The sequence below is a fragment of the Sus scrofa genome, chromosome 3 (assembly GCF_000003025.6).
Source record: "Sus scrofa isolate TJ Tabasco breed Duroc chromosome 3, Sscrofa11.1, whole genome shotgun sequence".
NCBI lineage: Eukaryota > Metazoa > Chordata > Mammalia > Artiodactyla > Suidae > Sus > Sus scrofa.
In genome coordinates this window covers 132243138-132267867 of record NC_010445.4, presented here as the reverse complement: position 1 = coordinate 132267867, position 24730 = coordinate 132243138, and the positions used below count along the sequence as shown (strand labels likewise).

At 58.2% G+C, this 24730-nt stretch overlaps 1 protein-coding gene across 39 annotated transcripts in view; it reads right to left on the bottom strand.

Moving 5' to 3' along the window:
- The window catches only part of MYT1L (myelin transcription factor 1 like), a 365957-nt gene that overhangs the window by 26148 nt on the left and 315079 nt on the right, over positions 1–24730 (bottom strand). For all 39 annotated transcript variants that reach the window (XM_021087911.1, XM_021087915.1, XM_021087912.1 and 36 more), the window contains one exon: positions 5156–5218. In XM_021087911.1, the coding sequence (XP_020943570.1) occupies positions 5156–5218 (63 nt within the window). The remainder of the gene's footprint in view (positions 1–5155; positions 5219–24730) is intronic.

Here is a 24730-nt window from a genome sequence, read left to right as displayed (position 1 = left end):
TCACCCAGTCGCGTGAGCTGCCGTTTGTCAAAAGACCACGGACTGGTCTCGCCACGGCTACTTTCCTAATTCGGTGCCCTTGCTTGGAAAATCCTTCCTCCCCCCCTCCGCGCTCAGCTCCGGCTTTGCAGCCTCTCGCTGGCCTCCCCGCGCTGACCCGGCCTCGCTGGATTGAAGACCGGCCTTTTCCACCATCTCGATGCTGTGACGACGCGACCTGGACCTGCGTCTGCCGCGCGGGCTTGTCTTTATGCCCTTTTCTCCACGAGATTGCCTAGTCCTTGAAACAGGAGCCCCCAGCTGCCACTGCTCCTTAGCTTCTGGCACGACGATGTGGAGCATGAATTCACCAGGTTTCCAGAATATTCCGGGCTGAGATTGAGGACTTACGTGCCCAGTGACGAACGGCGTCTGAGCAGAAGCTGTGCTTTGCGCGATTCATGGACATGGACGCAGGGCTCCATGTGCAGCCGCATCTTTATCTGAAGGAATTACTTTTTAGGGCCACACCTGTGGCCTATGGAGGTTCCCAGGCTAGGGGTCTAATCAGAGCTGTAGCCGCCGGCCTCTACCACAGCCACAGCCACGCAGGATCCGAGCCGCATCGGCGACCTACACCGCAGCTCACAGCAACGCTGCTTCCTTGACCCACTGAGCGAGGCCAGGGATCAAACCCACAACCTCTTGGTTCCTAGTTGGATTCATTTCTGCTGCGCCACAATGGGAACTCCATTATCTGAAGTTTTGTGAACTTCGGGGGCACTGAGCTTCCTTGCCTCCCTGGGTGAGGGAACAAGCTCAGGTGGGGCACGTGGTCAGCTCCCAGGGGTATGGCAGAGGTGGCAGGTGAGGCTGTGGGTACAGAGCTCTGAGGCCGGTGACAGCCGTGGGCCAGCCGGGGGCTCCAGGGAAGGTCTCAGTCTGGGTTTGCTACTGGGACCCAGGCCGAGGGGGGCTTGCGCTCCCTGCTAGCAGCGCGTCTCCTCAGGCTGTTTCTTTGTCCCCCGGGACCTGGGGGCAGGTCTGCATTGCGGCAGGAGAGGCCGTGGGGACCAAGCACCAGGTGCAGACCCCTTGGGGCCAGGGCTTGCCCCCATCCTGGAGGAGCAGGAGAAGCAGGACCCAGCAGCGTGGGGTCGCAGGACCGCCGTGCGTCTCCTCACACGCGGTGAGGAGAGAGGGCTGGCTTGTGCAGATGCTCTTCCAGTGTAGGAAGTGCTGAGCTCTTGCTTGTTGTCAGGGAACATTCTAGAACCCCAGGGGTGTGCTGCTCTGAAACGCCCCCGGGGAGTCGGATTCCAGCAGCCTGGTCACCTGTGAAAACCCGGCCGCGCGTGTGCATGGAGCGCCTGCCCGGGGCCTTTGGGTCTGCTGCTGCTCCAGGCGGGAAGATGGAATCAGAGAAGGGCCTGGGACCCGCTGATGGGGGCTGCGCTGGTCCCCCAGAACCTGCAGGGAAAGCCAGCCTGGGGGGGTCGGGGCGAGAGCGCAGAGGGCGTCTGTGGGGAGCTGGAGAGGTGACTTTGGGTGGCTGCTTGAAGGCAGGAAGTTGGGCTCCTCAGTGTGCGGGGCTGAAGGAGGTCCCCCCCCAGGGGACGGGGCGGGGGTCGAGGCTTCTGATGATGAGTTTTTATAGAACAAACCAGACGGTCACCAATACTGTTTAAGATGAATTGAAGAAAGCTTCAGGGATGAGGTAGAGAGAGAAAACCAGGCGAGCTGCAACCTGAACAAAGCAAAGCAGGTGGGCGGGACGGTTCGCCTGTCACCTGGGCAGCTGACTGTGACCTTCACTGACCGTGACAGGCCGGCCGAGGTCCATCTCTGACACGTGGCCACTGGTCTGTTTCTCTGCAGAGACGGGAAGTCCCCCTCTGCCCGGGAAGCAGGCTGTCCTCGGTGCCCAGGGTGGGGCCTAGGACACCCTCCCGGCTGAGGGGCGGCTCCTGGGAGGAGGTGGGCTTTGAATGCGTCCCTCAGCCTGTCCGCGGTGGGGGCGCTCACGGCCTCAGCCGCTCAGGCTGTGACCCCTCCTCACCGGAGCCTGACCAGGGCCCGAGGGTCTTCCGTCGCGCTTCGTTTCACTTTGCAGATATCGCATTGTTCACTTTCGTAGCTTGAGGCCACCCCGCGTCACCCACGTCCATCAGCGCCATTTTTCCAACAGCTTCTGCTCACTTCACGTCTCTGGGTCACATCTAAAAACATTTTTTTTAATTTTAATTTTGTGAGTGTGTGTGGCTGAACCCTCAGCCTATGGAAGTTCTGGAGCCCAGGATAGAATCCTCGCCTCAGAAGTGACCAGAGCCCCTGCAGTCCGACACTTAATCCACCGCACCACAGTGGGAACAACTCTGTGTCACACTTTAATACTCTCGAAACAGTTCAAGGATTTTCATATCGTTATATTTATTATGGTGTCCTGTGATCTGTACGTGTGTGTGGTTTTTTTTTTGTCTTTTCAGAGCTGCACCTGCAAGATATGGAGGTTCCCAGGCAAGGCGTCAAATCAGAGCTGCAGCTGCCGGCCTGCACCACAGTCATGGCAATGCTGGATCCGAGTCGAGTCTGAGACCTGCGCTGCAGTCTGCGGCAACATCAAATTCTTAACCCACTGAGTGAGGCCAGGGATCAAACCCTCATCCTCATGGAAACTATTTGGGTTCTTAACCGGCCGAGCCACATTGGGAACTCCTTTTTTTTCCCTTCTGTGGTCACTGATCTTTGATACAACTATTGCAAAAAGATGACAACGTGCTGAAGGCTCAGATGAGAGTTAACATTTTTTAGCATTACGGCGTTTTCAGCGAAGTACGTTGTTTTTAGACATGGTGCTGTCACACACCCCACAGACTACAGTATAGGGTAAACACGCCTTTTACATGTGCTAGGAAATTAAATCCACTTTACTGCGGTCTCTCTGGTATTGTGGGTCTGGACCTGAAGCTGCAGTCTCTCTGAGGTCCACTGGTGACTGACAATCCTGGTACAATTTAGGAGAAGCTGAGGGACTGCTGCCCGTTTTCCCTGTGCATTGCATGTGGGTAATGTCACCTCCTGTTCCTGGGAAGTGGGCAACATAAGATTAACCCTGAAAGGCGTGTTTCTGGGGGTACATACGACCTTCAAGGGTCATCAGGCCTGGGGTGGCGGATTCCATTCTTCCCTGAAGGGACAGGACCTGGAACCCTGGCCCCCCTCCTGCACAGGACAGGCTCTGCCCCACCCTGACCTCCACGCGCGGGCAGGTATTTCCACGATGAACAAGATGTGAAATGGCTGTATTACGCCAAGCCCTGTATGGGTTCACGAAGTACTCGACTTTGCTGAAAACCCAGTCGAATTTGCTTTGCGACTCTATGGACTAATCCTGGCGTCATTTACTCCAGGCATAGAGCACAGCCTAGATCACATCTTAGCCATGCGTCTACGCTGCACTCGTACTCATCATTCTGAGGTATAAGTAAAATATATGCAATTGCTTAAATTATAACTGAATTTACATGATGCCAAACCAAAACCAAAACCAAAAAACAAAAATCAGAAAAAGACAGACGTTTGGACTTGAAATTACTGATAAACGTTCACGTTCAGTTTGCACACGTTGCTCAGGGCTCGGAGTTCCGCCCACGCGAGGGATGAAATGAATTCCAAGGTAAATTAAAAGAAAAAGCAGCACAGAATGTGCTTGCCTTAGAGATTGAACTAGAATTTTATTTTCTTTTATTTTCTCTAGACCGGCCACGGTCTCGGGCCCCTTTTTGGGGGTATTCACCCTGCTCCACGTCCACCACACCGAGGCGGCCAGGGACCGCAGCTCGGCCTGGCCAGACCCCTTGGATGGCCGTGCCCGCCGTCTCCAACCTCGGATGCCTGTGGAGACGTCTTGGTACCAGGGCTGCCGCTCACGCCCTAGGGCACAGGGCGGCCCCAGAGCAAAGACGCGCCGGCCCCACGTGTGCACAGCGCCCAGAAGGACAGCTTGGCCCACAGAGTACGGCGCACCTGCCGGGTGCAAGAGAGGAGTCTGCCCATGAACCACAAAGCCCGCGCTTCCTCACACTGTCCCCAGAGCTACACGGTTCAGACCGTGGTTCCGAACGGCTGGAAGTGGACACAGAAGCATGTGGCTCCCGCAGGCTCCTCGGAGGAAACAGCCCACTGTGCGAGCTCTGTCCCTAAGCCGAGCCGAGCAGCCAGCCAGGGGTGTCCTCTGCTCTGCACGCTGGGATCTGGTGGCCCCCGGGCCACACGGTGTAGACCAGCCCGGACCCACGTGATCCCCTCGGCCGGAGGGCGGTGGCCGGAGGCCAGGCAGACCCTCCTTGACTCTGGGGACGCCTCTTTCTTTCCCACCTCTTTTCTCTCTCTCTCTCTCTCTCTCTTTTTTTTTTTTTTTGGAGGGGTCTCTTCAAGCCGAGGGCCTCGCCCCATTCCGACTGCCCGCTTTACACCCCCGATTTCAGACAGCTTTCTCCTAAGGTGGTTTCTTTATTTTTTAGACGCAGCTCTGATTCCCTCGTGGGACACGTCACCTCAAGAAGGTCCCCATTCCCAACGGGCTGGGGGAAGGAGCCCTGCTCCTGCCCATGGGAGGGGACCCACCTCTGCATGGACCTTGGACCCAAAGGCCCTTTCCATCCCCTTTCAAGGTGGGCCTGGCATGAAACAGACGAGATCCTCGGCGGCCAGGGCCTGAGGCCCCCTGGGCTGAGCTGGAGCCGTGCCCACCCTGCGGCCGCCGGGCCTGGACGGGAGCTGAGCATCTCCATGTGCCCGGCCCGCTGGCCCTGCTCCTGACACAAACCTCGGTATTGAAGAGATCGACTGGCAGCAGCTTAGCCTGCTGGCCTCTCGGTGGCTCTCCTGGGATCTTATGTCACACCTGCTCTTTCTCTTGGATGACTTGAGAGCCGTTTCTTGCCTGAGGAGCTGGTGGTGCCATGGCGGGTGTGGGGGGGAGGTAAGGGACACCAGAGGGGTCCTGAGACCTGGCATCCTGAGACCTGGCGTCCTGAGCAAGGCCCCGTGGGGCAGTTTTGTGGCCCAGGTCTCGAAACCCGCCCTTTGCCCGCGGACCCAGCCCAGCAGGTGCCTGCCAGCGGCTCTGGGTGCGGAGGGCGGCCCAGAGGGTCGGCGAGCGCACAGCACGTACCTCCGGTGCGAAGCGTAGTTGCCGGTGATGTGCCCGGAGCCGTCGCAGCCAGGGGTGGGGCACCTGCAATTAAAAAATGCAAACTGGGCGATTTACTTGGAAGAGAGAAAGTCCCCTGAAAGGCAGCTTTCTTATTTATCCAGATTTAAAGTCTCTTTAATGCCGGACCTCTCTTGGTGGGGGTGGCGGGTTCCAACGGGAGGGTCCCCAACCTGGCGCATGAGGTGTGCCCGCAGTCACCACTGCCACATCAGGCGTAGGCTGCCTGCTTGCCTCGGGGCATGGTGGCGGGGGACCAGGGATCTTGGGGCCACCGCCTCCAGTCAACTGCACCCTCAGGCCTGCCGCTCACCCCACTGTGGCCCCTCACTCCACGTTCCCTCCCCTGTCATGACCTGGTCCCTGGGAGTTAGATGAGGGGCTTTCAGACCCTCATCGGGCACTCAAGTGGGTTTGATTTACCTTCAATCCCTTGCTACTTTGAAGGACCTGAGTAGAGATGGGGTCAAGCAGCCCCCCACCTCAGCTGGGAGGCTGAGATCAGCCCAGGGCCCCCAAAGCCTGAGCCTCAGTGTCCCCAGCAGCCCCACCAGGCTCCTAATGAGCACCAACGGCGGGGGGTGTGTGTGGGGGGACGACACACGTCTTCACACGTTGTATAAGCACCGACCTCCGCGTAACCGCCAAGCAGGTGCCATCTCAGCAGCTCGGTGCTGAGAGGCGGTTTCACTTTGAGCTGGGCCAGCTGCGCCTGTACCCACCAGGCATGAGAATTAAGGGCCAAAGTGAAGAAAGAAATACGTTTTCTTTTCATTAAGTTTTAACTGTCAGGAGACAGGATGAAACGATCTAGCGACGCTGCCAGAATCGGCAGCGACCCTCAGCTCATGGCCTCCATCCTCACTCACCCAGCCCCTGAACTCCTGGCAAAGACAAAACCGCACATGTAAAAGAGTTAACAACTGTAAATGCTGCTATGAGATTTCAGCTTTTGCTTTCCACACGGATGATGGGTGCTGGGCACAAGCCAGCACATTCCCGGCTTGTGGACAGACTTGCTCGAGATCCGTGGGTGTGTCAGCGCGATGGGCGTGCATGGAAGGGGGTTAAGGTCAAGGGGGGAAGGTCACATTTTGACACTTAGATGTGCCGTCAACCGTTGGCCTTTAGACCCTGCCTAAGTCTCAGTTAGTCCCGAGCAAAGGATCATCTCAGATCTCAGGTTCGGAACCAACACTTGGCACAGCATGGGAGGGTTAGAGTTTAATTACAGCCTCTGCTGTGGGAAAATAAAAGAGGCACTGAGGGAAAAGGGGTAGAGAGATGGGAGGTGTGTGCAAGTGGAATTGGGGTTTTAAAAACAGGCGTTTGAGGCAGAACCAGTTTAAGTGTCTCTAGGTCAAAAACAACACGGGCAGCAGATTGCTGACCTGCCGTAAAGTAACCCTTAACTCTGATCACAAAACTATTCTGTCGATAATGTAAACGGCTGAATTTAAGCACCGGTTTCCCAAAGGGCACCTCCCTGGGTGGACCCCCAACCCTGGAGGGAGCAACACTTGAAGGCGATAAGAATCATTTGGAGAGAAGCTAAGCCCCAGGCTTGTTTCTGTTTTGAAAATGTATCAAAATGTATCAAGACACAGCAACGTTTCCTACCAGCCAACAGTATACACTTGGCCTTGCTTTTTGCTCAGACAAACCCCTCTTAACTCTTGCTAATTGAAGTGCCAAAGGCAAATTTATTTAAAATGTATTCATTTAAACATGAGTAGAAATGGTATGTGTTCTTTCTGAGCAGGAGCAGGAGGAGGCTGACATATTCGGCTCAAATTTAAAGCGAATCATAACCAAAAAAATGCAAATGAAAGTTCGATTTTACTCATGATAAAGAAAAGAAGGAAGGATTTTCGGAATAGTCTTGTGTGTTTAAGCTGTTTACAAATGCACCGTCTGATAAAAAAGGGGCATTTCAAATGTCCTTCGTCACTATGAAAACAAAGAAAATACTGCTTTGGCTCAGTTTCAGAGCTTTCACTGTGTCAGGAAAGAAAAAACATTCCCAGAAAACAAGCCAGAAAGTGGCCTGGCTTTCTTGAAAGGTTTGTTTTTATTTTCAGGGTTTCAGGTTAGGCAGGTGGGCTTGAATCCCTGGCCTGCCTCTTGCTGGTGGTGTGCAATTAGACCCTCTAAATCACACCCATCACGGGGGGAGGGGGCGGGCGGGGGACGAGCAGGAGAGAGGCTGCCTGGTTCTGAGTGTGTCCGGGCTGCTCACTCTGCCCCCTCCTGCACCTGCTGAGGCTGCGGAGGCCCCGCCTGTGCTCACAGCACCAGCCGGTAGTGGTTTTCCCAAGGGCGGTCATTTGGCCTTTCATCTTTAGGTGGAGCTGCTGGACCACACAAGGCGGCCCAGGATGGGTCCTCAATCACTCTTTCTTCTACCAGCTCCATGTGCTCATTTCCATGTTACTGTTCAAGGCTTCAAGGGTTTTAAAATCTCTTAGATTTACATACAGATTTCCTCGCTGTAATAAACCTCCACATTCAAAAATACATTTTCTGAAGTCGGTAAACGAAGGAGGGACTATTCATCTAACAAAAAGGGCCTTTGCTTCTCAGATGGCGCCTACTCCAGCACCCGTGATGACAGGCCAGTGTAAAACTGATGCACGAAAATCCAATTTGCATCTGTCCATCTAGAGCACGTCTCTTCCATGAAGGGAGCCCTCGTGGGGCCCTCAGAATCCCCGTGGATAAAACCAGACAGCAGCATGTGCTGCACAGCCTGGGTTTAGAAAAGGCAGCAGAGATTGACTGCGTTGCCATGGAAACCCCCGAGGAGGCAGGCTCTGTGCTCGGCGCTCAGGGGAGGCCGCCCCAGCGCTCTGTCCTCCCTGCTTTCTGCCAGTTGTCACCGACAATCACACCAGGGCTATTTTAAGTTCCTCTGGCTAGAGATGCGAAGTTGTGATAAATAAAACACTTGCTTCAGACACTTTCTTCTCTCCAAAGGTACGACTGGTAGCACATTCTGAGACAGGAAATGATGAAATCTTAGCATCTACATCCACAGCTCACGGATATATTCCAGACAAAAATATCCATGACCCCCTGCCTTGTCTGTAATCCTGCATTTGCCTTGGGATTTAAACAATATCAAGAGAATGTGTTTGGGGTGCTACATGCTATGATCTGGCTGGAAAAATTGGTCTCAAATAGTCATTTAAGATTATTGACGGGAAAATCATAATAAAATGCTTTAGTCCATGTTTACATTTTGCAGAATCCAGGCAAAAATCTTAAAAAGAAAATCAGGACCACTCACAAACTTCTGGATTTCTGATTTCCTGGAACGAGCCTTTCTCAAGTAGGAACAGACCCGGGTTCTGTGGCTTTTGTGGACTTAGGGCACCAGAGAGATGTCTGAGCCTGAGCCTCCCAGGAGGCCCTTGTGCTCTGCTGTCCCCTGACCGTCTACACTCAAGGAATCACTGCGCTCACACCCGCACGGGGTCCTGAGACGCATCAGCCAACAAGCACTCACTCTCCGTGCAGCTGAAACCCTTGAGGTGCACAGGACACACCACAGAACACGGCCACAGTCCAAACTCTCTCCTCGCCTTTGCCTCCGCTTCGTCCTTCTGCAAAGCAGAATTCGTCTCCCACTTACGAGTCCACAGCCCTGGCCCAGGGCAGGAGAGACGGAGATGGTGGAATCTACGGCACGAAGCTGTGTCACCAAGTGCCCATCAGGACATCTTGAAGGTGCTTCCTCCGTGTTCCACCACCCCTGCCTCTTTGGAAAATAGACAAGGATTTGCTCAAGTTGTCTTAAGTCACTCGAAGTATGGCATTTTCTTTGTGAGAGGAGTGCCTTCCCCTCCTGTTAAATGGGTGTCCCCGGCGAGCCTGTGCTACAGCACGTGGTGGGCTGAGCCAGGCCTGCCCAGGACACCACCCAGATGCCCTGCTCTTGGGGTCAGGGCATGCTGCTGGGCGTGCTGGGGGCGAGGACCCAGAACCGGGCAGGTTTCTCCTTGCAGCCCAGAGGCAACCGTGCCAAGGGCAGCAGGGCCTGGGAGCTGCTAAGGCCGCTTGGAACCCCGTCTGCCCAGGGCCCACCTCACTGGCAGGCCCGGGATGAGGCGAGCACACCCCCCCCCGCCCCCACAGCCAGGGGGCGGGGAAAATGTTTTAAGTCTTGACCCAGCCGACTGCCAGTGGATGGAGGGTTTGGGGTGAGCCTTTGCACACCGAGGTGTAGGGAACGGACGGTCAGCGGGCACCTGCTGGACAGCACTGGGACCCACCCAATACTCTGCGACAACCTGCACGGGAACAGGAGCTAAGAAAGAACGGATGCGCCTGTGCGCAACTGTCCCTCCGCTGTGCACCCGCAACTAGCACCACATCGTCAATCAACAATACTTCAATCACATTTTTAAAAAACGAAAAAGAGTCTTACACACAAAGGCTGAAAGTACTTCCAGCACGTTTGAGCTGCTTCTGGGCGCGACCTCACCAGGTGAACCCACCGGTAAGGGTGCCTTGCAAATAGGCCGTGCTTTGAGTGCAGCAGCTGGAACACAGAAAATGCTCATGGGATGTCCTCTGGGCTAATGACATAAAATGTCAGACGGAGATTCTGGGGGTTCTTTGAAGAATTTCACCAAGGCTCCATTAACAGCCCTCCTTGCGCCCTTCTTTCACGACCATTCCATCAGAGGAACTTCTTCAGTAAAACAAAAAATACTCTCAATTTTTTTTTGCTTTTTTTGGGGGGGGGCACCCGAGGCACATGGAGGTTCCCAGCCTAGGGGTCAGATGGGAGCTACAGCTGCCAGCCTACACCACAGCAACAGTAACTCCAGATCTGAGCCGCATCTGCGACCTACACCACAGCTCACGGCAACACCGGATCCTTAACCCACTGAGTGAGGCCAGGGATCGAACCTGCATCCTCAGGGATACTAGTGAGACTTGTTCCTTCTGAGCCACAACAGGAACTCCTAAAGACTCTCATTTTTAAAAAATCAAGAAAATGTAAATGCAGGCCTTGTCTATAAGAGCAAAATATATTTGTGATGGAATGACTGGGTCACCATGTAAAAGACTTGTCCCCTTTATATAAAAAGTTCAATTCCAAATTTTTTTTTCTTTTTGCCTAAAAAGATGTGGTTCTAAAAATGTATTTCTTTTTTTTTTTTTTTTTTTTTTTTTTTTTTGTCTTTTTGCTATTTCTTGGGCTGCTCCCGAGGCATATGGAGATTCCCAGGCTAGGGGTCCAATCGGAGCTGTAGCCATCGGCCTACACCAGAGCCACAGCAACACGGGATCCGAGCCGCATCTGCAACCTACACCATAGCTCACGGCAACGCCAGATCTTTAACCCACTGAGCAAGGGCAGGGACCGAACCTGCAACCTCGAGGTTCCTAGTCGGATTCGTTAACCACTGCGCCACGACGGGAACTCCTAAAAATGTATTTCTTTATTTTGAATTTTTTTTTGGTCATATGTATGGGAAATGACAAAGAAATGCAGAGGAATGCAAAATAAAGGTATTTTAAAATAGAAAACTGATACATGCTGATTCTTAGGCTAGACCTCTGCAATTTTCTCCCCAACTAAACCAGGTCACTTAAATGTATATCGCTTCTGCCCGATTTCTTAGATGTATGACCCGAAAGTCGGGTAAAGCCAACAGCTTGTGAGTCGCTTTTTCAGTTTGTAAGACGTCCAACAATTTTCTCTCTTTTTGGAATATGGCGTTGAGTGTGCAGTCTCTGAGCTTCCCTCTGACCCCTGCCCAGCGCCCTTTCCTGGCAGCTCTCCGGGACCCCCTGCCTCCCACCCCAGGGCTCAGCCTCCTCCCTCTCTCATCCACAGCAGGAACACAGACCTCAGGCACAGACCGCACCGAGGCCACGGGAATAAAGCCCATGACCGCACTGTGGCCTTGTGCCGTGGGCCTTGGGGAGGGCTGGGGTCCCTGCCACCGCACGCCCACAGAGGGGCTGGGGGCCCTCGCTCCCTCCGCAACCCCAGGGAAGCAGGCCTGGGGGAGGCTCTGGCAGACTGGCCTCCCACTTTGTCCCCAAGGTGCGTCCTGGAGTTTCTCCTGACCTTCGTTCCCCCTCCTTTGCGCCCCCGCCGCCGGATGCTCAGGACAGGGAAGGATCCCGGGTCCCACACACTTCAAATCGCAAGGTGAACCTTTGATGTTACTACGTTTGGGTGAGAGTCTTGCTTTGATGAGACTTTTTAAAGACCCACCTTTTTCTTTTGGTCGAACCACTTTTCTCTTAAAATTAGACTCAAATACAAACAAACATGAAAAAGAAGGATAAAAGTACCCTTCATATGATGTAAAAGAACATTTCATTGTGACGACTGCGACGTGGAATGGATTAGACCTCAGGTCACTAAGAGGGCGGAGGGTGGTCTTGCAGATAAAATTCAAAGTTGTGCTTAGAGGGGGTCTGGGGCTGGAAGGGCACCGAGGGGGCTGTATGGTCACCGGACAGCAGGTGGGCACAGGTGGCGGCTTGCTGGGAGCGGGAGTTTCACCCAAGCCCTGAGGCCCAGTGACTGGGCTGTCCGAGTGGGCTGCACTTTGCAAAGTCCACTTGGGCGACTGGCTCCCTCCCGCCCACTGAGCAGCAGTGTTGGCTTAGCAGGGTTAAAGTTTGCCTCAGAGGCTCACCCGCCTGCATTAGCCTGGGGACCTCCAATGCCAACCGTGTGGCCCCCTCTGTCCTCCCCCGCTCAGGCCCCTGGGACGCCTTGGGGGTGGACGCTGCGGGGGCCCTGGCTGGCAGTGCAGGCGGTGAGGGCTCGGGGCACTGGCCCTCTCCGGCTCCATTTCCAGGGCCTTTGCTGTGGGAGTGGGAGGGCGGGGCTGCGAGCGCAGTTCTGCGGCTCAGGCCCCTGCACCTGGGAGCTCTCCCATGCAACTCCTGGGTGTCCGTGTGGCTCTGCCTCCCCGCGCGGTGCCAACGAGCTCGGACCCTCGGCGCCACCCTGAAGCGCTGCCCGCTGCCCGGTGTCCCAGGTACATCCAGGGACAGGCTGCTGTCCAGGGTGGCTAGCGCACCTAGCACATCCTGCCACCCCTCTCAGTAACGGGGTGTGCCCACGGGGACTGCTGCAGGAGCGCATGCAGGCCCAGCAGCAGGGGGGCGGCTAGACCAGAGCTGCGGCCGCCGCGGGCACAACTAGAATTGGACGCGGAGGCCCCACGCAAAAGAGAACATACGCAGGTGACTGTTGGAGAACTCGCCCAGAGACGCCGCGTCTGCACGTCCTGGGGCGGCCGCGAGGGGCACGCAGGGACCTGGGACCGGGGGAGAGCGTGGGGAGGGGACTCACCTTGCAGAGCACCCTGAGCGCTAGGGACCGGGTTTTGCGGATGGAAAGTGAGGGGCTGGAGGCTGGTGTGGCCTCAGGGCAGACCTGGGGGTGTGGTGCCCCCCACGCCCCCCAAACTCCCCCAACACCCCGCGGGGTGAGAAGGCATTTGTGACCGCGGTCTTCAATGGTGACGGGTCGACCAGGGGCTGGTGACGGACCGTGGGTGAAGTTCACCAACCAGGAGAGGCAGGGGGCTGCGCCAGGCTGACCTGCTGAACACCACGGACCAAGCGGATCGCGCTCCAGCAGAAGCGGGAGGCTACGGTGCAGGGGCTGTGGGCAGTGCGCTCAGGCCATGCCCCCGCGGCTGCGGGGCACGTGGCATGGGCGGGGCCTTCAACCAGCTCCCCCCTCGTGGCTTCTGGGGCTCTGGAGACCCGGCTGAGGCTGAGGGTCAGCATCACCGTGGGGTCCCCACGGACTTTGGTGTCCGCGAGCCACGGGGTCACGTGGCTGGGATCTCAGGACGGTACAAGCCGCAGTGACCCTGTGGTGTCACCTGGTTCCACCTCTCTGTCCCTGGGTGGATTAGAAGTACTCTCAGGGTAAAGAGAGGGGGTTATCTAATCTGAAAGCAGTTCCGTTTCCTAAGCCGTGACCACACTGGGCCGCCGGGAGTCCGGTCCTGGGGCAGAAGAAAGAAGAGCTTCTGCAGGACCCAGGGGAGGGGGCGGGGAGGGGGCGGGGGAGGGGACTGGCCACTTGTCGCTTCGAACTGAAGTCTTGTGCCTGCTTTTAATGCGTTCACGACTGTTTCTCCTAGGTTTTAAAAATGCGTGTCATGTTTGTGGATCTCTAGCCCCTCTCAGAGAAAGTGTTTTTATTTCAAGTAGGAGAATTATGAAAGATTCCGAGCTCCCTGAGCAGCCCTGGGGTCCTCGGCCATGTCTCGCGTGTTCGCTCCTCTCTCCTGCCCCCGATCTTGCCTCCTGCCTGCTCCCCTTGTTTACAGCTCTCTGGTTTTTAAATAGCTTTCAGTTTGTTTTCTCCTCTTTTGGTCTCTCTGGCACGTCTTTCTTCCCTCTCTGGAATCTGCCTTTCCTCCCATCTCGCATCTTATCTTTTGGTCAAATTTATATGATTTCACAGATGCCTAGTTTTGCAAGTTTTTAGAAATAGATTCATCAGATATCCTTCCTTTAAAGGCAAGGAGATGAACCCAAAAGGTGAGCTGCGTGTTTAAGGTCACGCAGTGGGGAACACAGCCCAGCTTATAGCAGAAACCTCTCCTTTGCTGGTGCTTTTTTACTCAAGCAGATTCTTTTGAAATGTCCTCTTTTAATCAATAATTCCTAGCCTATGACTCTATCATACGGTCTTACCTGCACTTTGGGGGGAAGCTCATTTGATTTTAAAGACCCGAGAGTTTCTCTGTGCAGGTTTTATTCACGGACCGTGTGGGGCTCTCGGCGTCTCGGAGGAGGCAGAGTGGAAGCCAAGGTCTGTGATTTCTGTGTCAAAGGCACAGACACAAGCGTTTCTTTCTTTCTTTGGCCACAGTGTGCAGTGGCTTGATGCGGGATCTCAGTTCCCAGACCAGGGATCAAGCCCAGGCCCCTGTGGTGAAAGCGCCGCGTCCTACCCACTAGACAACAGGGAGCTCCCCGTGAGCATGGCTAAAGCTGACTTCTCTGCACTAGGAGGAGGGACAAGAGGGCCGAGGGGGCGTCAGGACACCTGCGGCCCTGTGGTCCGGATGGGCTCAGGTTCCTTCCACGGAGGAAAAGCCCAGGAGCAGCCGGAACGCGCCAGGGACAGCCAGGAAGGAGCTGGCTGAGCACGGCGGGGCCGTGGACAGAGGAAGAGGCGAGCAGGGGTGAGGTGGTGAAGCCACAGCACGTGGGCTCGGCCTGTGACTCCCCGACACCTGAGACCAGGCCCCCAGTGACGGCCGCACAGCGCCTGAGTCCCGCGCTGGGGGCCCGCCCGCCCCGGGCCCTCTGGGAGCCTGGGATGTTCTCTGGGTGGTAGGAGCACAGTGGCCTGGCTTCCCACGAGCAGAGTCCACGCCAGAGGAGCAGGGCCTCCCCCGGAGGAGCGCGAGGCCACGTGGGGAGAAGCAGACAGAGTGAAGGAAGAGAGACACCGAGCAAAGCCAAGCCAGGAGCAGCTGGGCAGCGGGCTGGGCAGCGGGACTGGGGTGGGGGTGACCGTGCGAGGCCCCGTCCCTCCCCAGGCCCGGGTCTGGCCTCCTCCTGGGGGCCGGAGCAGGGTCCTCAGGTGCCCAAGGGTAACAAGGGCGCAGGGACTCGGGCCAGGTCACTCGGGTACAAGGGCAGCATTTAACTAGAGAAGGTGCGAGGAAACAGTCCTGGCAAAGCTTTGAGAGGAGGATGGATCTCTGGTGTGGAACCTTCCCGAAGAGTTTTCCCATGAGACCGCTGACAGAGGAGAACCTGGGAGCCCTGAGCCCTGGGGTGATCACAGGGAACGCGGGTGCCATGTGGTAGGCAGATGTCCCCCCAAAGGCCTCCAGGGCTGAGGTCCCGGGTCTCGCCCGTGGCCATGTCCAGCCCTCGGGGAACCAGGTGCCTCTGCAGGGGTTGCCAGCAGGCCCCCCTTCTCTGGGCGGCTGGACATTGTGGGCACCCCTCCCCAAGCCCTCCTCGGGCGCCGGCCCCGGGGCCGGGCACACGACTCCAATTCCTTGAGCCACGGCCTCTCCCACGGGCACCTCTGCTCCCCAGCACGTGCCCCGAGGTCCTGCTTCTCCTTGGAACATTCCAGCCGCCCTGGCTCCCGGGTGCTGGGGCTCCGGCTGGAGACCTGGCCTCTCCTCCGCTTGAGCGCTGTCCCTGTGCTCCTGCGTCCCACTGATCTCAGGGCTGGCAGGGAGGCGCGGGGCCCAGACGGAGCAGGCATGTGGTCTCTCTCCACTGGACCTCCGCCGCCCGTTCGTGGAGCAGTTGTTGCGTGTCAGTTTTCTGGTTAGCAAACCCGGTGCTGGAGCTGGTGTGGCCGGTGCATTGCAGAGGCGGGTGGTCCTCCGTTAGGTGCTGCTCTCTCAGGCCGGAGCTGGTGGGCTGCCTCCCCTGTCCTTGGTTCCTGGGCTGCTGGCCCTGCCCCTCCAGCTACTTCATGGAAAGCGGGTTGAGGACACTTTCTGGGCAGGTGTCAGCTTGCTGACCAGCGAGGCTGCGGCACTGACTGGGTCGGCGGTTGCGAGTGCTCCTGTGGCAGGGGCTCTGACCAGGATCCAGCACCTGGCCCTCTGAGCACCTTCCCCACCCCTGGTTCGGACCCGTCGGGTCTTACGGGGACAAGCATCCCACTCAGAGGGGCTGGGTGGCTCCCGCCGTCCTGGGAGCTGGCCTCAGGTGGCGGAGCTGGGCAGGGAGGCAGGTGCGCTCATCAGGGAAATGAGCAGACCTGTCCCCCAGGTCACCGTGGACACACTGTCCCTGCCTACGCTTCTGTCCATGAGCGCGTGTGCCGAAAGCTGTCCTAAGGCAACCTCGTCATCAGTCTGCTGATTGTGGAGAAACTCCGTGTCAACAGCGTCTCTATTGAGTAGAAAGCAACTCCGGTCTGATTTTTAAGAAAACTGTTTTAAGATGTGGCTGCTCCTGAGTGTATTTTGATGGAAACGTCACTTGCCTAGCACTGAAAATGTGTTTCATAGGAAATGAATCACATTTAAAAATGATCTTTGTTGTGTAAGCTACAAAGGAAGCCTAGGAGTAATTTTTCTGGAGCAAGGAAGGAAGGGAAAAGAGAAAGAAGAAAACCTTTTTCACGGGCAGCATGCAGTGGTCAGGAGGAGTGTGGTTATTCTGAATTTTCCTGTTTCACCAGCAGATGGGGGGAAGGTGTGTGGGGGGCCATCTTCGGCTCTGAAGGCAGGGCCAGTGTCCCTGAGGGGGAGGAAGGCTCTGGGGGGTCACGTGGGCAGGGAGGACACTCTGGCCACTTCCCTCCACAGCCCTGAGGGCGGCCGGACACTGGGCGGGACCACAGGGCGGAGGCAGTGGGTTGCTATGGCAACCTCCTCCCTCCCCGCAGTCGTACCCAGGGTGCCGCTGGTTGTGCAATGCCAGAGGATCTGGGAGGCCTGGTTCGGAGCAGCAGGGGCCGAGTGGGAGCTGCCCCGCTGCCAGGGAGGGCGGGGCCCCCGGGGAGGCAGGGCTCGGCTAAGCCAGCCTGTCCCGCAGACGGCGGCAATGCACAGCCAGAGCTGGGACCCGCCGGGACACGCACGCTGGCCTTCACAGCCTCAGGAGCCAAGGCTCAGAGCTTGGAGGCCCTGCAGCCAAGATCCCCGGGGCCACCGGAGAGTCTGGGTCCCAGAAATTCAAAGCCCAGGTGCACTTCTGTGTCCCAAGATGGAGGTCGGCATCTCGAGCTGCCGCTGTCCTTGCCCTCCGTGCGCAGAGGACAGCATGACGCCTGCGAGGGCCGGTGTGGGACCCCTGCCACGTCACCCTGAGAACAGGGTGGGGAGCAGCTGCAGCTGAGGGGAGGGGCAGCACCCTCCCAGCAGCAGGTGTGTACACACGTGCTCTCCACGCTGGGGCAGGTGTGCACGTGTGTGTGCAACACATCCACGGGCTCAGAGAGGAGGTGGGGGCTCAGGGGCAGGGAACGCCTTCTGCTCTGGGGACGTGAGGGCACATGGCATCCCTGGCATCCCCCGGCCCTGACCTGTCCCTGCTCCCCTTAACTTTCCCCAGACCAGCGCCGTGGTTGTCACCTCCCCACATCTACAGACAAAAAGATCGGGGGTCAAACAAAGCCCCCCCAATCAAACTCGGCTGAGTGTGATTTTCCTGCACCTGGAGCCGCGTTTGCCTCGTTATCTACAGAGACTCTCGCTCCTTACATCTGGGAAGAGCTGTCGACCTAAGAAGGTGCAGAAATGTAAGGACACGAAAAATACACGAACTCCATCCTCTGCTGGTCAAAGAGGCCGTTTGAGGGGTGGGTGCACCCTTGCCGCCCTGCTTCCAGTGAGGAGAGAAGCACAGAGGCCGAGTCCCTGCTCCTGCACCATGTCAACGCCTCTCGGCTCCGGGAGTCCGGAGTCCCAGTGATAAGAATTTCCCCGCGAGGTTGTTCACTGAGGTTATTCCCCGGTGCAGAGACGCCTGGATGCCTTGCTGGCAGGGCACTGTGGATGCCAGGAAGTCCTCACGCTGTCACGCCTTCTAGTGGCTTGCCGCCGGGGTGGGGGGCGTCTTTTTCTGGCTGCTGTCACCCCTGCTTCCCTCTGTTTGTCCAGGACCACGGAGAGGGCCTGGTGGCTCTGGCTCCTGAAGGTCCCCAGAGAGGAGCCGCCTCAGGGCCCCGCCCCAGGCCGACCCCTCCCCTGGCTGCTCTGCGCGGGGTGGGGGATGGGGCCAGGGAGGTCCCCTGGGCAGAAGCGCCCCCACCTTTGCCTCCGAACGCTGCGTGTCTTCAGCTGCCTTTGGACCAGACAAGCCCAGGTTGTGGAGGGAGGCGAAGGCAGCCTTCTCTGGACCAGGTACCGGCCCTGCCTCCGGTCGGCCCACCGTCAACCTAGGCATCCTGCTCTGGTGACATCGCCAGGGGCGCTTTATGTGACGCTGCTGTTTCGCTTCTGTACTTTATCAGCGGCCACCGCACATCAGAAATGCTGTCACACTGTCTTCCCCGGGTGTGGGACACCGCGCTGAAGCCCTGTCTGCTGAAGTGCGGCTTTGAAGCTCCTGCTGAGGCATGATATGCATCTTGAGAACCGCACAGAATTGGAACAGTTTCTGGTGTGCAGGGCCCAGTCCCCAAGCCCACCGACTGGGTTCAGATGGTGGCTCAGTCACCCTGCCCCCTGCTCTGGCTGTCTGCGGGGCGGGGGGCACGTCCAGGCTTCTGGCCGCATCGCCGAGTCTGCACCGAAGGACCAGCAAAGGCCAGGAGGATGCTGGGGAGACAACAGGCGGGGACCTGCCGAGTGTCAGGTGGGACAGCACGGCCTTTCTTGGTTCCTGGTGTCCGTTCCCAGGCTTCCCAAAGTCATTAATTCGGTGAACTGAACACCACGTGACACAGAGTCTAAACGGAAGCCTCCTCTGTTCTAGGTGACGCCCTCCAATCCAAGGCCGACCCTTTAAAGCCTCTTGGAAACCACCATGTGCCCAAAGCAGTGTCTGCCGGGAGCTGCTGGGAGGGACACCGGCCAGGCTGCCGCGAGCCGATGCTGACCGCCAAGTCAGGGCAGTCCTCGGCCCTGCCCCCAGGTCCCCGTCCTGCAGAAGGAGGATCCCACCCACCCGTCTGCCGAGCTCAGCCCCCGCCAGCCTCACCCCGGCACCAGACCCATGACCCTGGGGACCCCACTTGAGCCCTGGGGAAGTCGTGATCCCACTTTTTCTGGGTAAGAAAACTGCATTCCGGGAGTTTAATTGGCTCGTCAAGACCACGCAGTTACAGAGTAAAAGGATGGCACTGACTCCTGCGCCCCCAGGTCCTGTGCCCCCGACCCTGACCCGGCCCAGCCGCACCACCTCGTCTGCCTGCAGCGTCTCAGGGTCTGAGACAGTGACTGCAGAGGTAAGAGGGCTGGGGTCGTGTGGATGAAACCGCAGCAGAGTGTTTGAGAGAAGAGAAGGGCCACGGAGTGTAAGATGCTGCCACGGAGTGTAAGAGAATCTAGACTTCAGCCGAGATCACCATTTCGGACACCGGGAAGCCGCGATCACAGGCTCCCTGAAGCTGGCGCAAAGGTCACGCCTGAGACATGAGCTCAGAAAGAATCCCCCTGGGTTTGGGGTGAGACGTGTTTGCAGACACACTATGGCACAGCCCTGACACGTGACCGAGGCTGGGACAGCCTCCTGCAGGTGGAGCGAGCGTGTGCCTAGGAAAGTTGAGGTGTGACCAGCAGTGACACAGGCCGCCTGGGACGCCGGGCTCTGCTCCGGCTTGGACCGGTGCAAGGGCAAAGAGAGACGGCTTCTCAGGAGCCCCTCTCAGAGCCGCAACGCCCGGGGAATCAAGATGCCTCGATGTCTATCATGTTCTCATCTTAAAACACATGTCATCCAAAAAAGGCAAGGGAACTGAAGCAAGAATTCAAGGTAGGTTGAAAAGTGACAGAGAAAAAGACGATCAAAATATGCCAGTTGGGCAAGTGTTTTAGAATTCAGAATGGGGGGAGAAGAGAGTGAAATTGGAAAGTGGGGGCTGGATCTGATGCGAGTTTGATGGGCTGATGGACAGTTTTATTTGATGATTTTCAAGCTGATTTGCAAGTCTGATATGAGCATTTTAAAATAATACCATATTAGACAAGAGCGAGCAAAAGACGTATTAGGAAAATGGAAACCTTTTATCTTTGAAATATTTTGATCTTGGTTGTTGGCGTTTCCAACAGCAGAAGTTTCGTTCCGTTCGTTTGCTGTTGGAATTGGGTCAGCTGTAGGGGTGACTAGCTTTGCCTTCCCCCAGCCCCCCGGCCCCCCAGTCCAGCCGGCCTGACATCGGCGCAAGCCCCACGGGGGCGGCTGTTCCGGGCGCTCTGCCTCGTCCCAGGCCTCAGTCCCTCCGGAACGAACTCTCATCCCCCGGGGCCTGGGAGCGGGCGCTTTTCTGAGCCCTTGACAGGCGTGGGCCCAGCTGATCCTTATAAGGGACCATCGGAGGGCACAGGAGAGGCCACGCACCTTCTGAAGGCCACCCAGAGGTGCGGGCCACGTGGGGTCCCAGCTGCCGCGCTCTGCCCCTGCCCCCGGCTCCCGGAAGAGGGGCTCTCGGCGCTCCCCCGCGACGCCACCACCCAGAGGCCAGGAGGGGCCACCTCCTCATGCTTACGGTCGTTCTTACGTCACACGTCTGAACACCCAGAGGTGTTTCAATGCCTCCAGGTCTCTAAAGGCTCTTCCCTAAGGCAACTGAAATATCCTGGTGAGATTGTGAAAGGATTTCTGAAGAAAGTAACTACGACACACATCTCAAATACTGGCAACGAGGCAATAAACAAACTTCTCAATTGTTTCTACGGAACCTAAAATCCAGCTGCACTGGGGAACCCCTGAGGAAGCGAGCGCCCCAGACAGGCGTTTTCAGGGGCGAGAAACCTTGTCAGGACAAGGCGGAGAGAAGCAGAAAGGCCTCGAGAGACGGCGGAGCCCGGCGTATGGGCGGGGCACACGCGGTCACCTGGGCGCCTTCTGACGCAGGCGGGCTTGAGCCAGGATCCACAAAGTGACTCAAAGCTCAATTAAACTTGCTCAGGATGGGTCCAGCGCTGGTGAGAACCAGGCCCCTCGCAGGTGGCCTCGCCGGAGCCCACGTCCAGTGGGGCCGGGGGAGCCTGAGCCGCGCGGTGAGGCCAAGCTGAAAACACCACCTGTGTAACTGAAACCACCAAACGGACCGGACAGCGCCCTGGATTCTCCTGGGGGGTCAGAAACGCGGGCCAAGGCGATGGATCAGCTATTGGGCCTGAAAACATCCTAACGGAAAACCCGGGCGTGTGCGATGTGCGAACATCTCCAGTGTAATAAACAGCGGCTGCGGGGGGCGAGGGGCACGGAGGAGAAGGCCGCCCGAGGGAAGCCGTGTGGGGACGGGGAGTGGGGGCCCCCCGCGAGGCGGTCCCGCGGGTGGAGCTCATTCCCCGTGCGCGGCGTTTTAAGCGGGGGTATAGATGGAAGCGCCAGCTCTTCCTCCCACTGTGCTTGGACGCAAGGGACTGTGGTCCCTCCTCCGTGCAGACCAGGTGGCCGGCGTTGGGGGGACAGACCTGCCTCCTCCCACCCCTCCGTGATGGTGCTCGGTCTCCAAGCCCTGCGGACCCCGACCGCGCTCGCCGCAAGGATGCTGGGTGTCGGTCGGTCTCAGGCTCGGGCATAGCTGGCGGCAGCCAGGCTTTGGGCCCAGCTCCCCACCCCGGCCAGTGATGCTGTCTCCAGCCTTATTCACTCAGAACCCACCGGCCTGGTGCCACAGGTGCGGCGCATGCTGGGCAGCAATACCAGGCCGCACGCACCATGTCTCCGCTCCGCGTGGCTCTGTCCCCGCAGAAGCTGACAGCAGAAAGCGCATCACCTGCCACAGCCTCCTTCCACTTGGAGCAGCAGCGTCTCAAGTTCTCCGAACCCTCCCAGGCCAGGTGGCCTGTCTGTGCCCGTCACCAGGGAGGACTGGGCGCGGTGTCGCAGCCTCGGCCGCCTGGGGCCACCGGCCGGGCTGCCTGCCAAGCCCCTGCCTCCCTCTAGTCCTCCCAGAACCGCGGGTTCCTTCCAGGCTGTGCCCCGCAAGTGGCCTGACTCTGATGCGCTCATGGACTCCCTTTCTCAGTGCTGGAGTCCCAGCCCGGGGCCAAGTGCTCTGTGTGTGTGTGGGGGGGGGTGACGCCGAGGCCCTGAGTGCCACCCTCAGGAGCCTCTGCTCTGTGCCCGGTGCAGGTGACCACGCAGCCACTGTGTAGGTGGAACATGACGGCTGCAGAAGGCGGCCAGGCCGGGGGGCCGTGGTGTGGGGCTCAGAGCAGGTTTGGGGTCCCCTGGTTGGCCCCTGGAGACAGGCTGGATTTGGATCGAGAGAAGGTCAAGGGAGGTCATTACAAGTGAATGCGGCTGCTTTGCCAAAGGCCGAGAGGGCCGGGCCGGGGCGGGCGCCCCCAAGCTCTCGCCCGTGAACTAGCCCCACGCTGTGGGCAGTCGTTTGAAGAATTCGGGAACATGCTCTCGGGGTCTCCGCAGCCATCTTCAGCCTCCAGGCGAAACAGCCCGCAGGTCCATGTTCCAGCGCAACGCAGGCCCTTCTCCTAGGAACGAAGATCCGGCCTCACGGGCCTCCCTGCCCGAGGCGGGGCTGGCAGTCGGCTCAGCAGACAGATGCAGGTGTCGCGGGCCTCATGGCAAGTGGGAGCAGCGCTGGGCGACATCAGCCTCTGCGGAACCAGCTTCCCAGGAACCTCTGGTGTTCCCTGTCTCCGACCCCAGGGCGTCGCCCCAGCCTCAGGCTGCCTTGTCCCTGGAGCCCAGCAGGGAGGGCGCATCTGGGGCAGGGCGCTGGATGCGGTCCTGTCGCGCGGAGCTCAGCACACCACCGTCACTTTAACCCCTGGTGCCTACGCCGTCCTCATGGCTCAGATGTCCACTTCGATTCGGAAGTGTCCTTCTGCCCACGCCCCACGCCAAGATTGCGGCCAGCCGGGAAGTGGGGGCCCCTTGCTGCCGCCCGTCCCGTCCCGAAGGGGTGAGAGCGGCCTGCGGCTTGAGGGGCGGCTGGACGCCACAGGGAAAGTCTGTGCCAGGACTCGGAGCTTCTGCAGAAATTTCCACTTCCGGGCAGGGACCAGGTCACCCTGGCCCCCCATCCTGGGCCCTGCGGGGGACCCAGGGCTGGGTGGTCTCACTTCCGTCTAGTCGAGCAGCTTCGGCAGCCGGCTGTGTGCTTGGGCCCCACCTCCCCGACCTCCTCGCCGCTCCCGGGACCCGATTCTCACCTCCCCAGATGCCAGCTGCTGGGGGCACCTTCGGGTGGGGCGATGCCCCACGACCCCCACCCCCCACGCCCCTTGCCGCCTCCCTGGGGGGCCCCATACTCTGCTGACAGTACCCCCCGTCTGACTGCTGCTCACTCCCACGCTGTCCCACCACGTCCAACCTGGATGGTCGCCAGGCCCCTCCCCCAGCCTTCCTGCCCTCCCCGGTCCTGAAAGCTGTCCCTGGGAGTGGGACTCGGAGTCCCGCTGGGCCCTGAGAGCCCTGACGAGGCCTGACCTCTGGCGTTCCGGCTCATGTTCTGGAACCTTCCCTGGCTGCCCCACCTCTGGTCCCCTGGTGTCCCTGGAAGCCTCTGTGTGGGGGGGTTGTGCTCCTGCCATTGCCCTGGTGGGTGATCAGGTGGGGGGGCCAGTGTAGAGGAAGGGGGGCTCACCTGCAAACCACAGGGACAACACCCGCCTCGGCCTGCTGTCCTGTTCAAGCTCGGATACGAGTTGTCGGGTCTGTAAAAGCCACAGGTATGTAAGTCCTGTCACCTCACAGCACGGCCCCGTCTGTGATTCCCCCATACCGTGAGTGGTCGGCTGGCGGGCGGTGCACGCATGGGCTGCCGGTCTTCCCGGGCTGGGGCCCTGTGGGCGTTTGCTGTTCTAAGTTGAGAGGGAAGATAGAGAAACGGCCCCCCTCCCGGGGAACACTATGCAGCTATGAAAACAAGAGTGGGTAACCTACGCCAGAAAGGTGCTTCAAGGCGCCCAGCAGGTGTGAGTGGTGGAGAACATTTATCAGAGAGGTGAGGCCACACGTAAATTTTCTTGCCTTACTTTCTCATTTTTTTGAGCTTATCAGATTTATTTCCAAAAAGTCACGTAAAAATGTCCTGGTCTTGGTAGGTGCACACTCCCCCCAGCTCAGAGGCCCCCTTACACACGTGCCAGGGTGCCCGGTCCCTGCAGAACGAGTCATCGAAACGGAACGAGAGGGGGTAACGGTACCCTCGCCACCGACCGCAGGAGAATCAATGAAGCAGCATCGGGGGCTGAGAAGCCGCCTTCCCGCGCCCTCGAGGGCACCGAACACCGAGGGGGCTGTGTGGAGGGCGCGGCCGCGGGTCCTGAGCTTGGGGCCAAGGCGGAGCTGCTCTCCGTGGCCCCGGGGTTGGACAGGAGCTAAAACAAATCACCGATTTGAACCCCGGCCTGTGAACTGTGTGTTATGCCGGCACCTTCAGGATCCAGACACTCACAGGACTGGGGACAAGGGACGTGACGGGGGCCACCTCGCGCAGCAAGCACCTCGAGAGGGCTGAGGAAGGGCGTGCGCGGGCCTGACAGAGAACTGGGTACCGATGGCGAGCGGGGTCCTCCGGAGTTGGGCGACCGAGGGTCGACAGCGCACCTGCCGATTCTAAGTCCGGCTTGTTTCGTCACCGGCAGAGGCGGCCTGCGGGCCTCCCCTTGAAGACACCTGCCCCACCAGATCGGAGTGTCCATACCGCTGGGAAGTAAGGAAGCCAGATATATACTTAAATAAAATAACAGAGACTCTCCATGGCCCTGTATCAAACGCCGCCTGAACGGTCCCTAACAGTGAGGCGTCTGGCAACATGTGAATATTCTATCTGCAGACACACTATGAAACTTAAAGGTATTTCTTCTTAATCTGTCTATAAATGGCATCAAATTAAAAATGAGGACAACACGTAGCTAGAAAAGGATTAACCTATTTGTCAATGGCTCAGTGATAGAA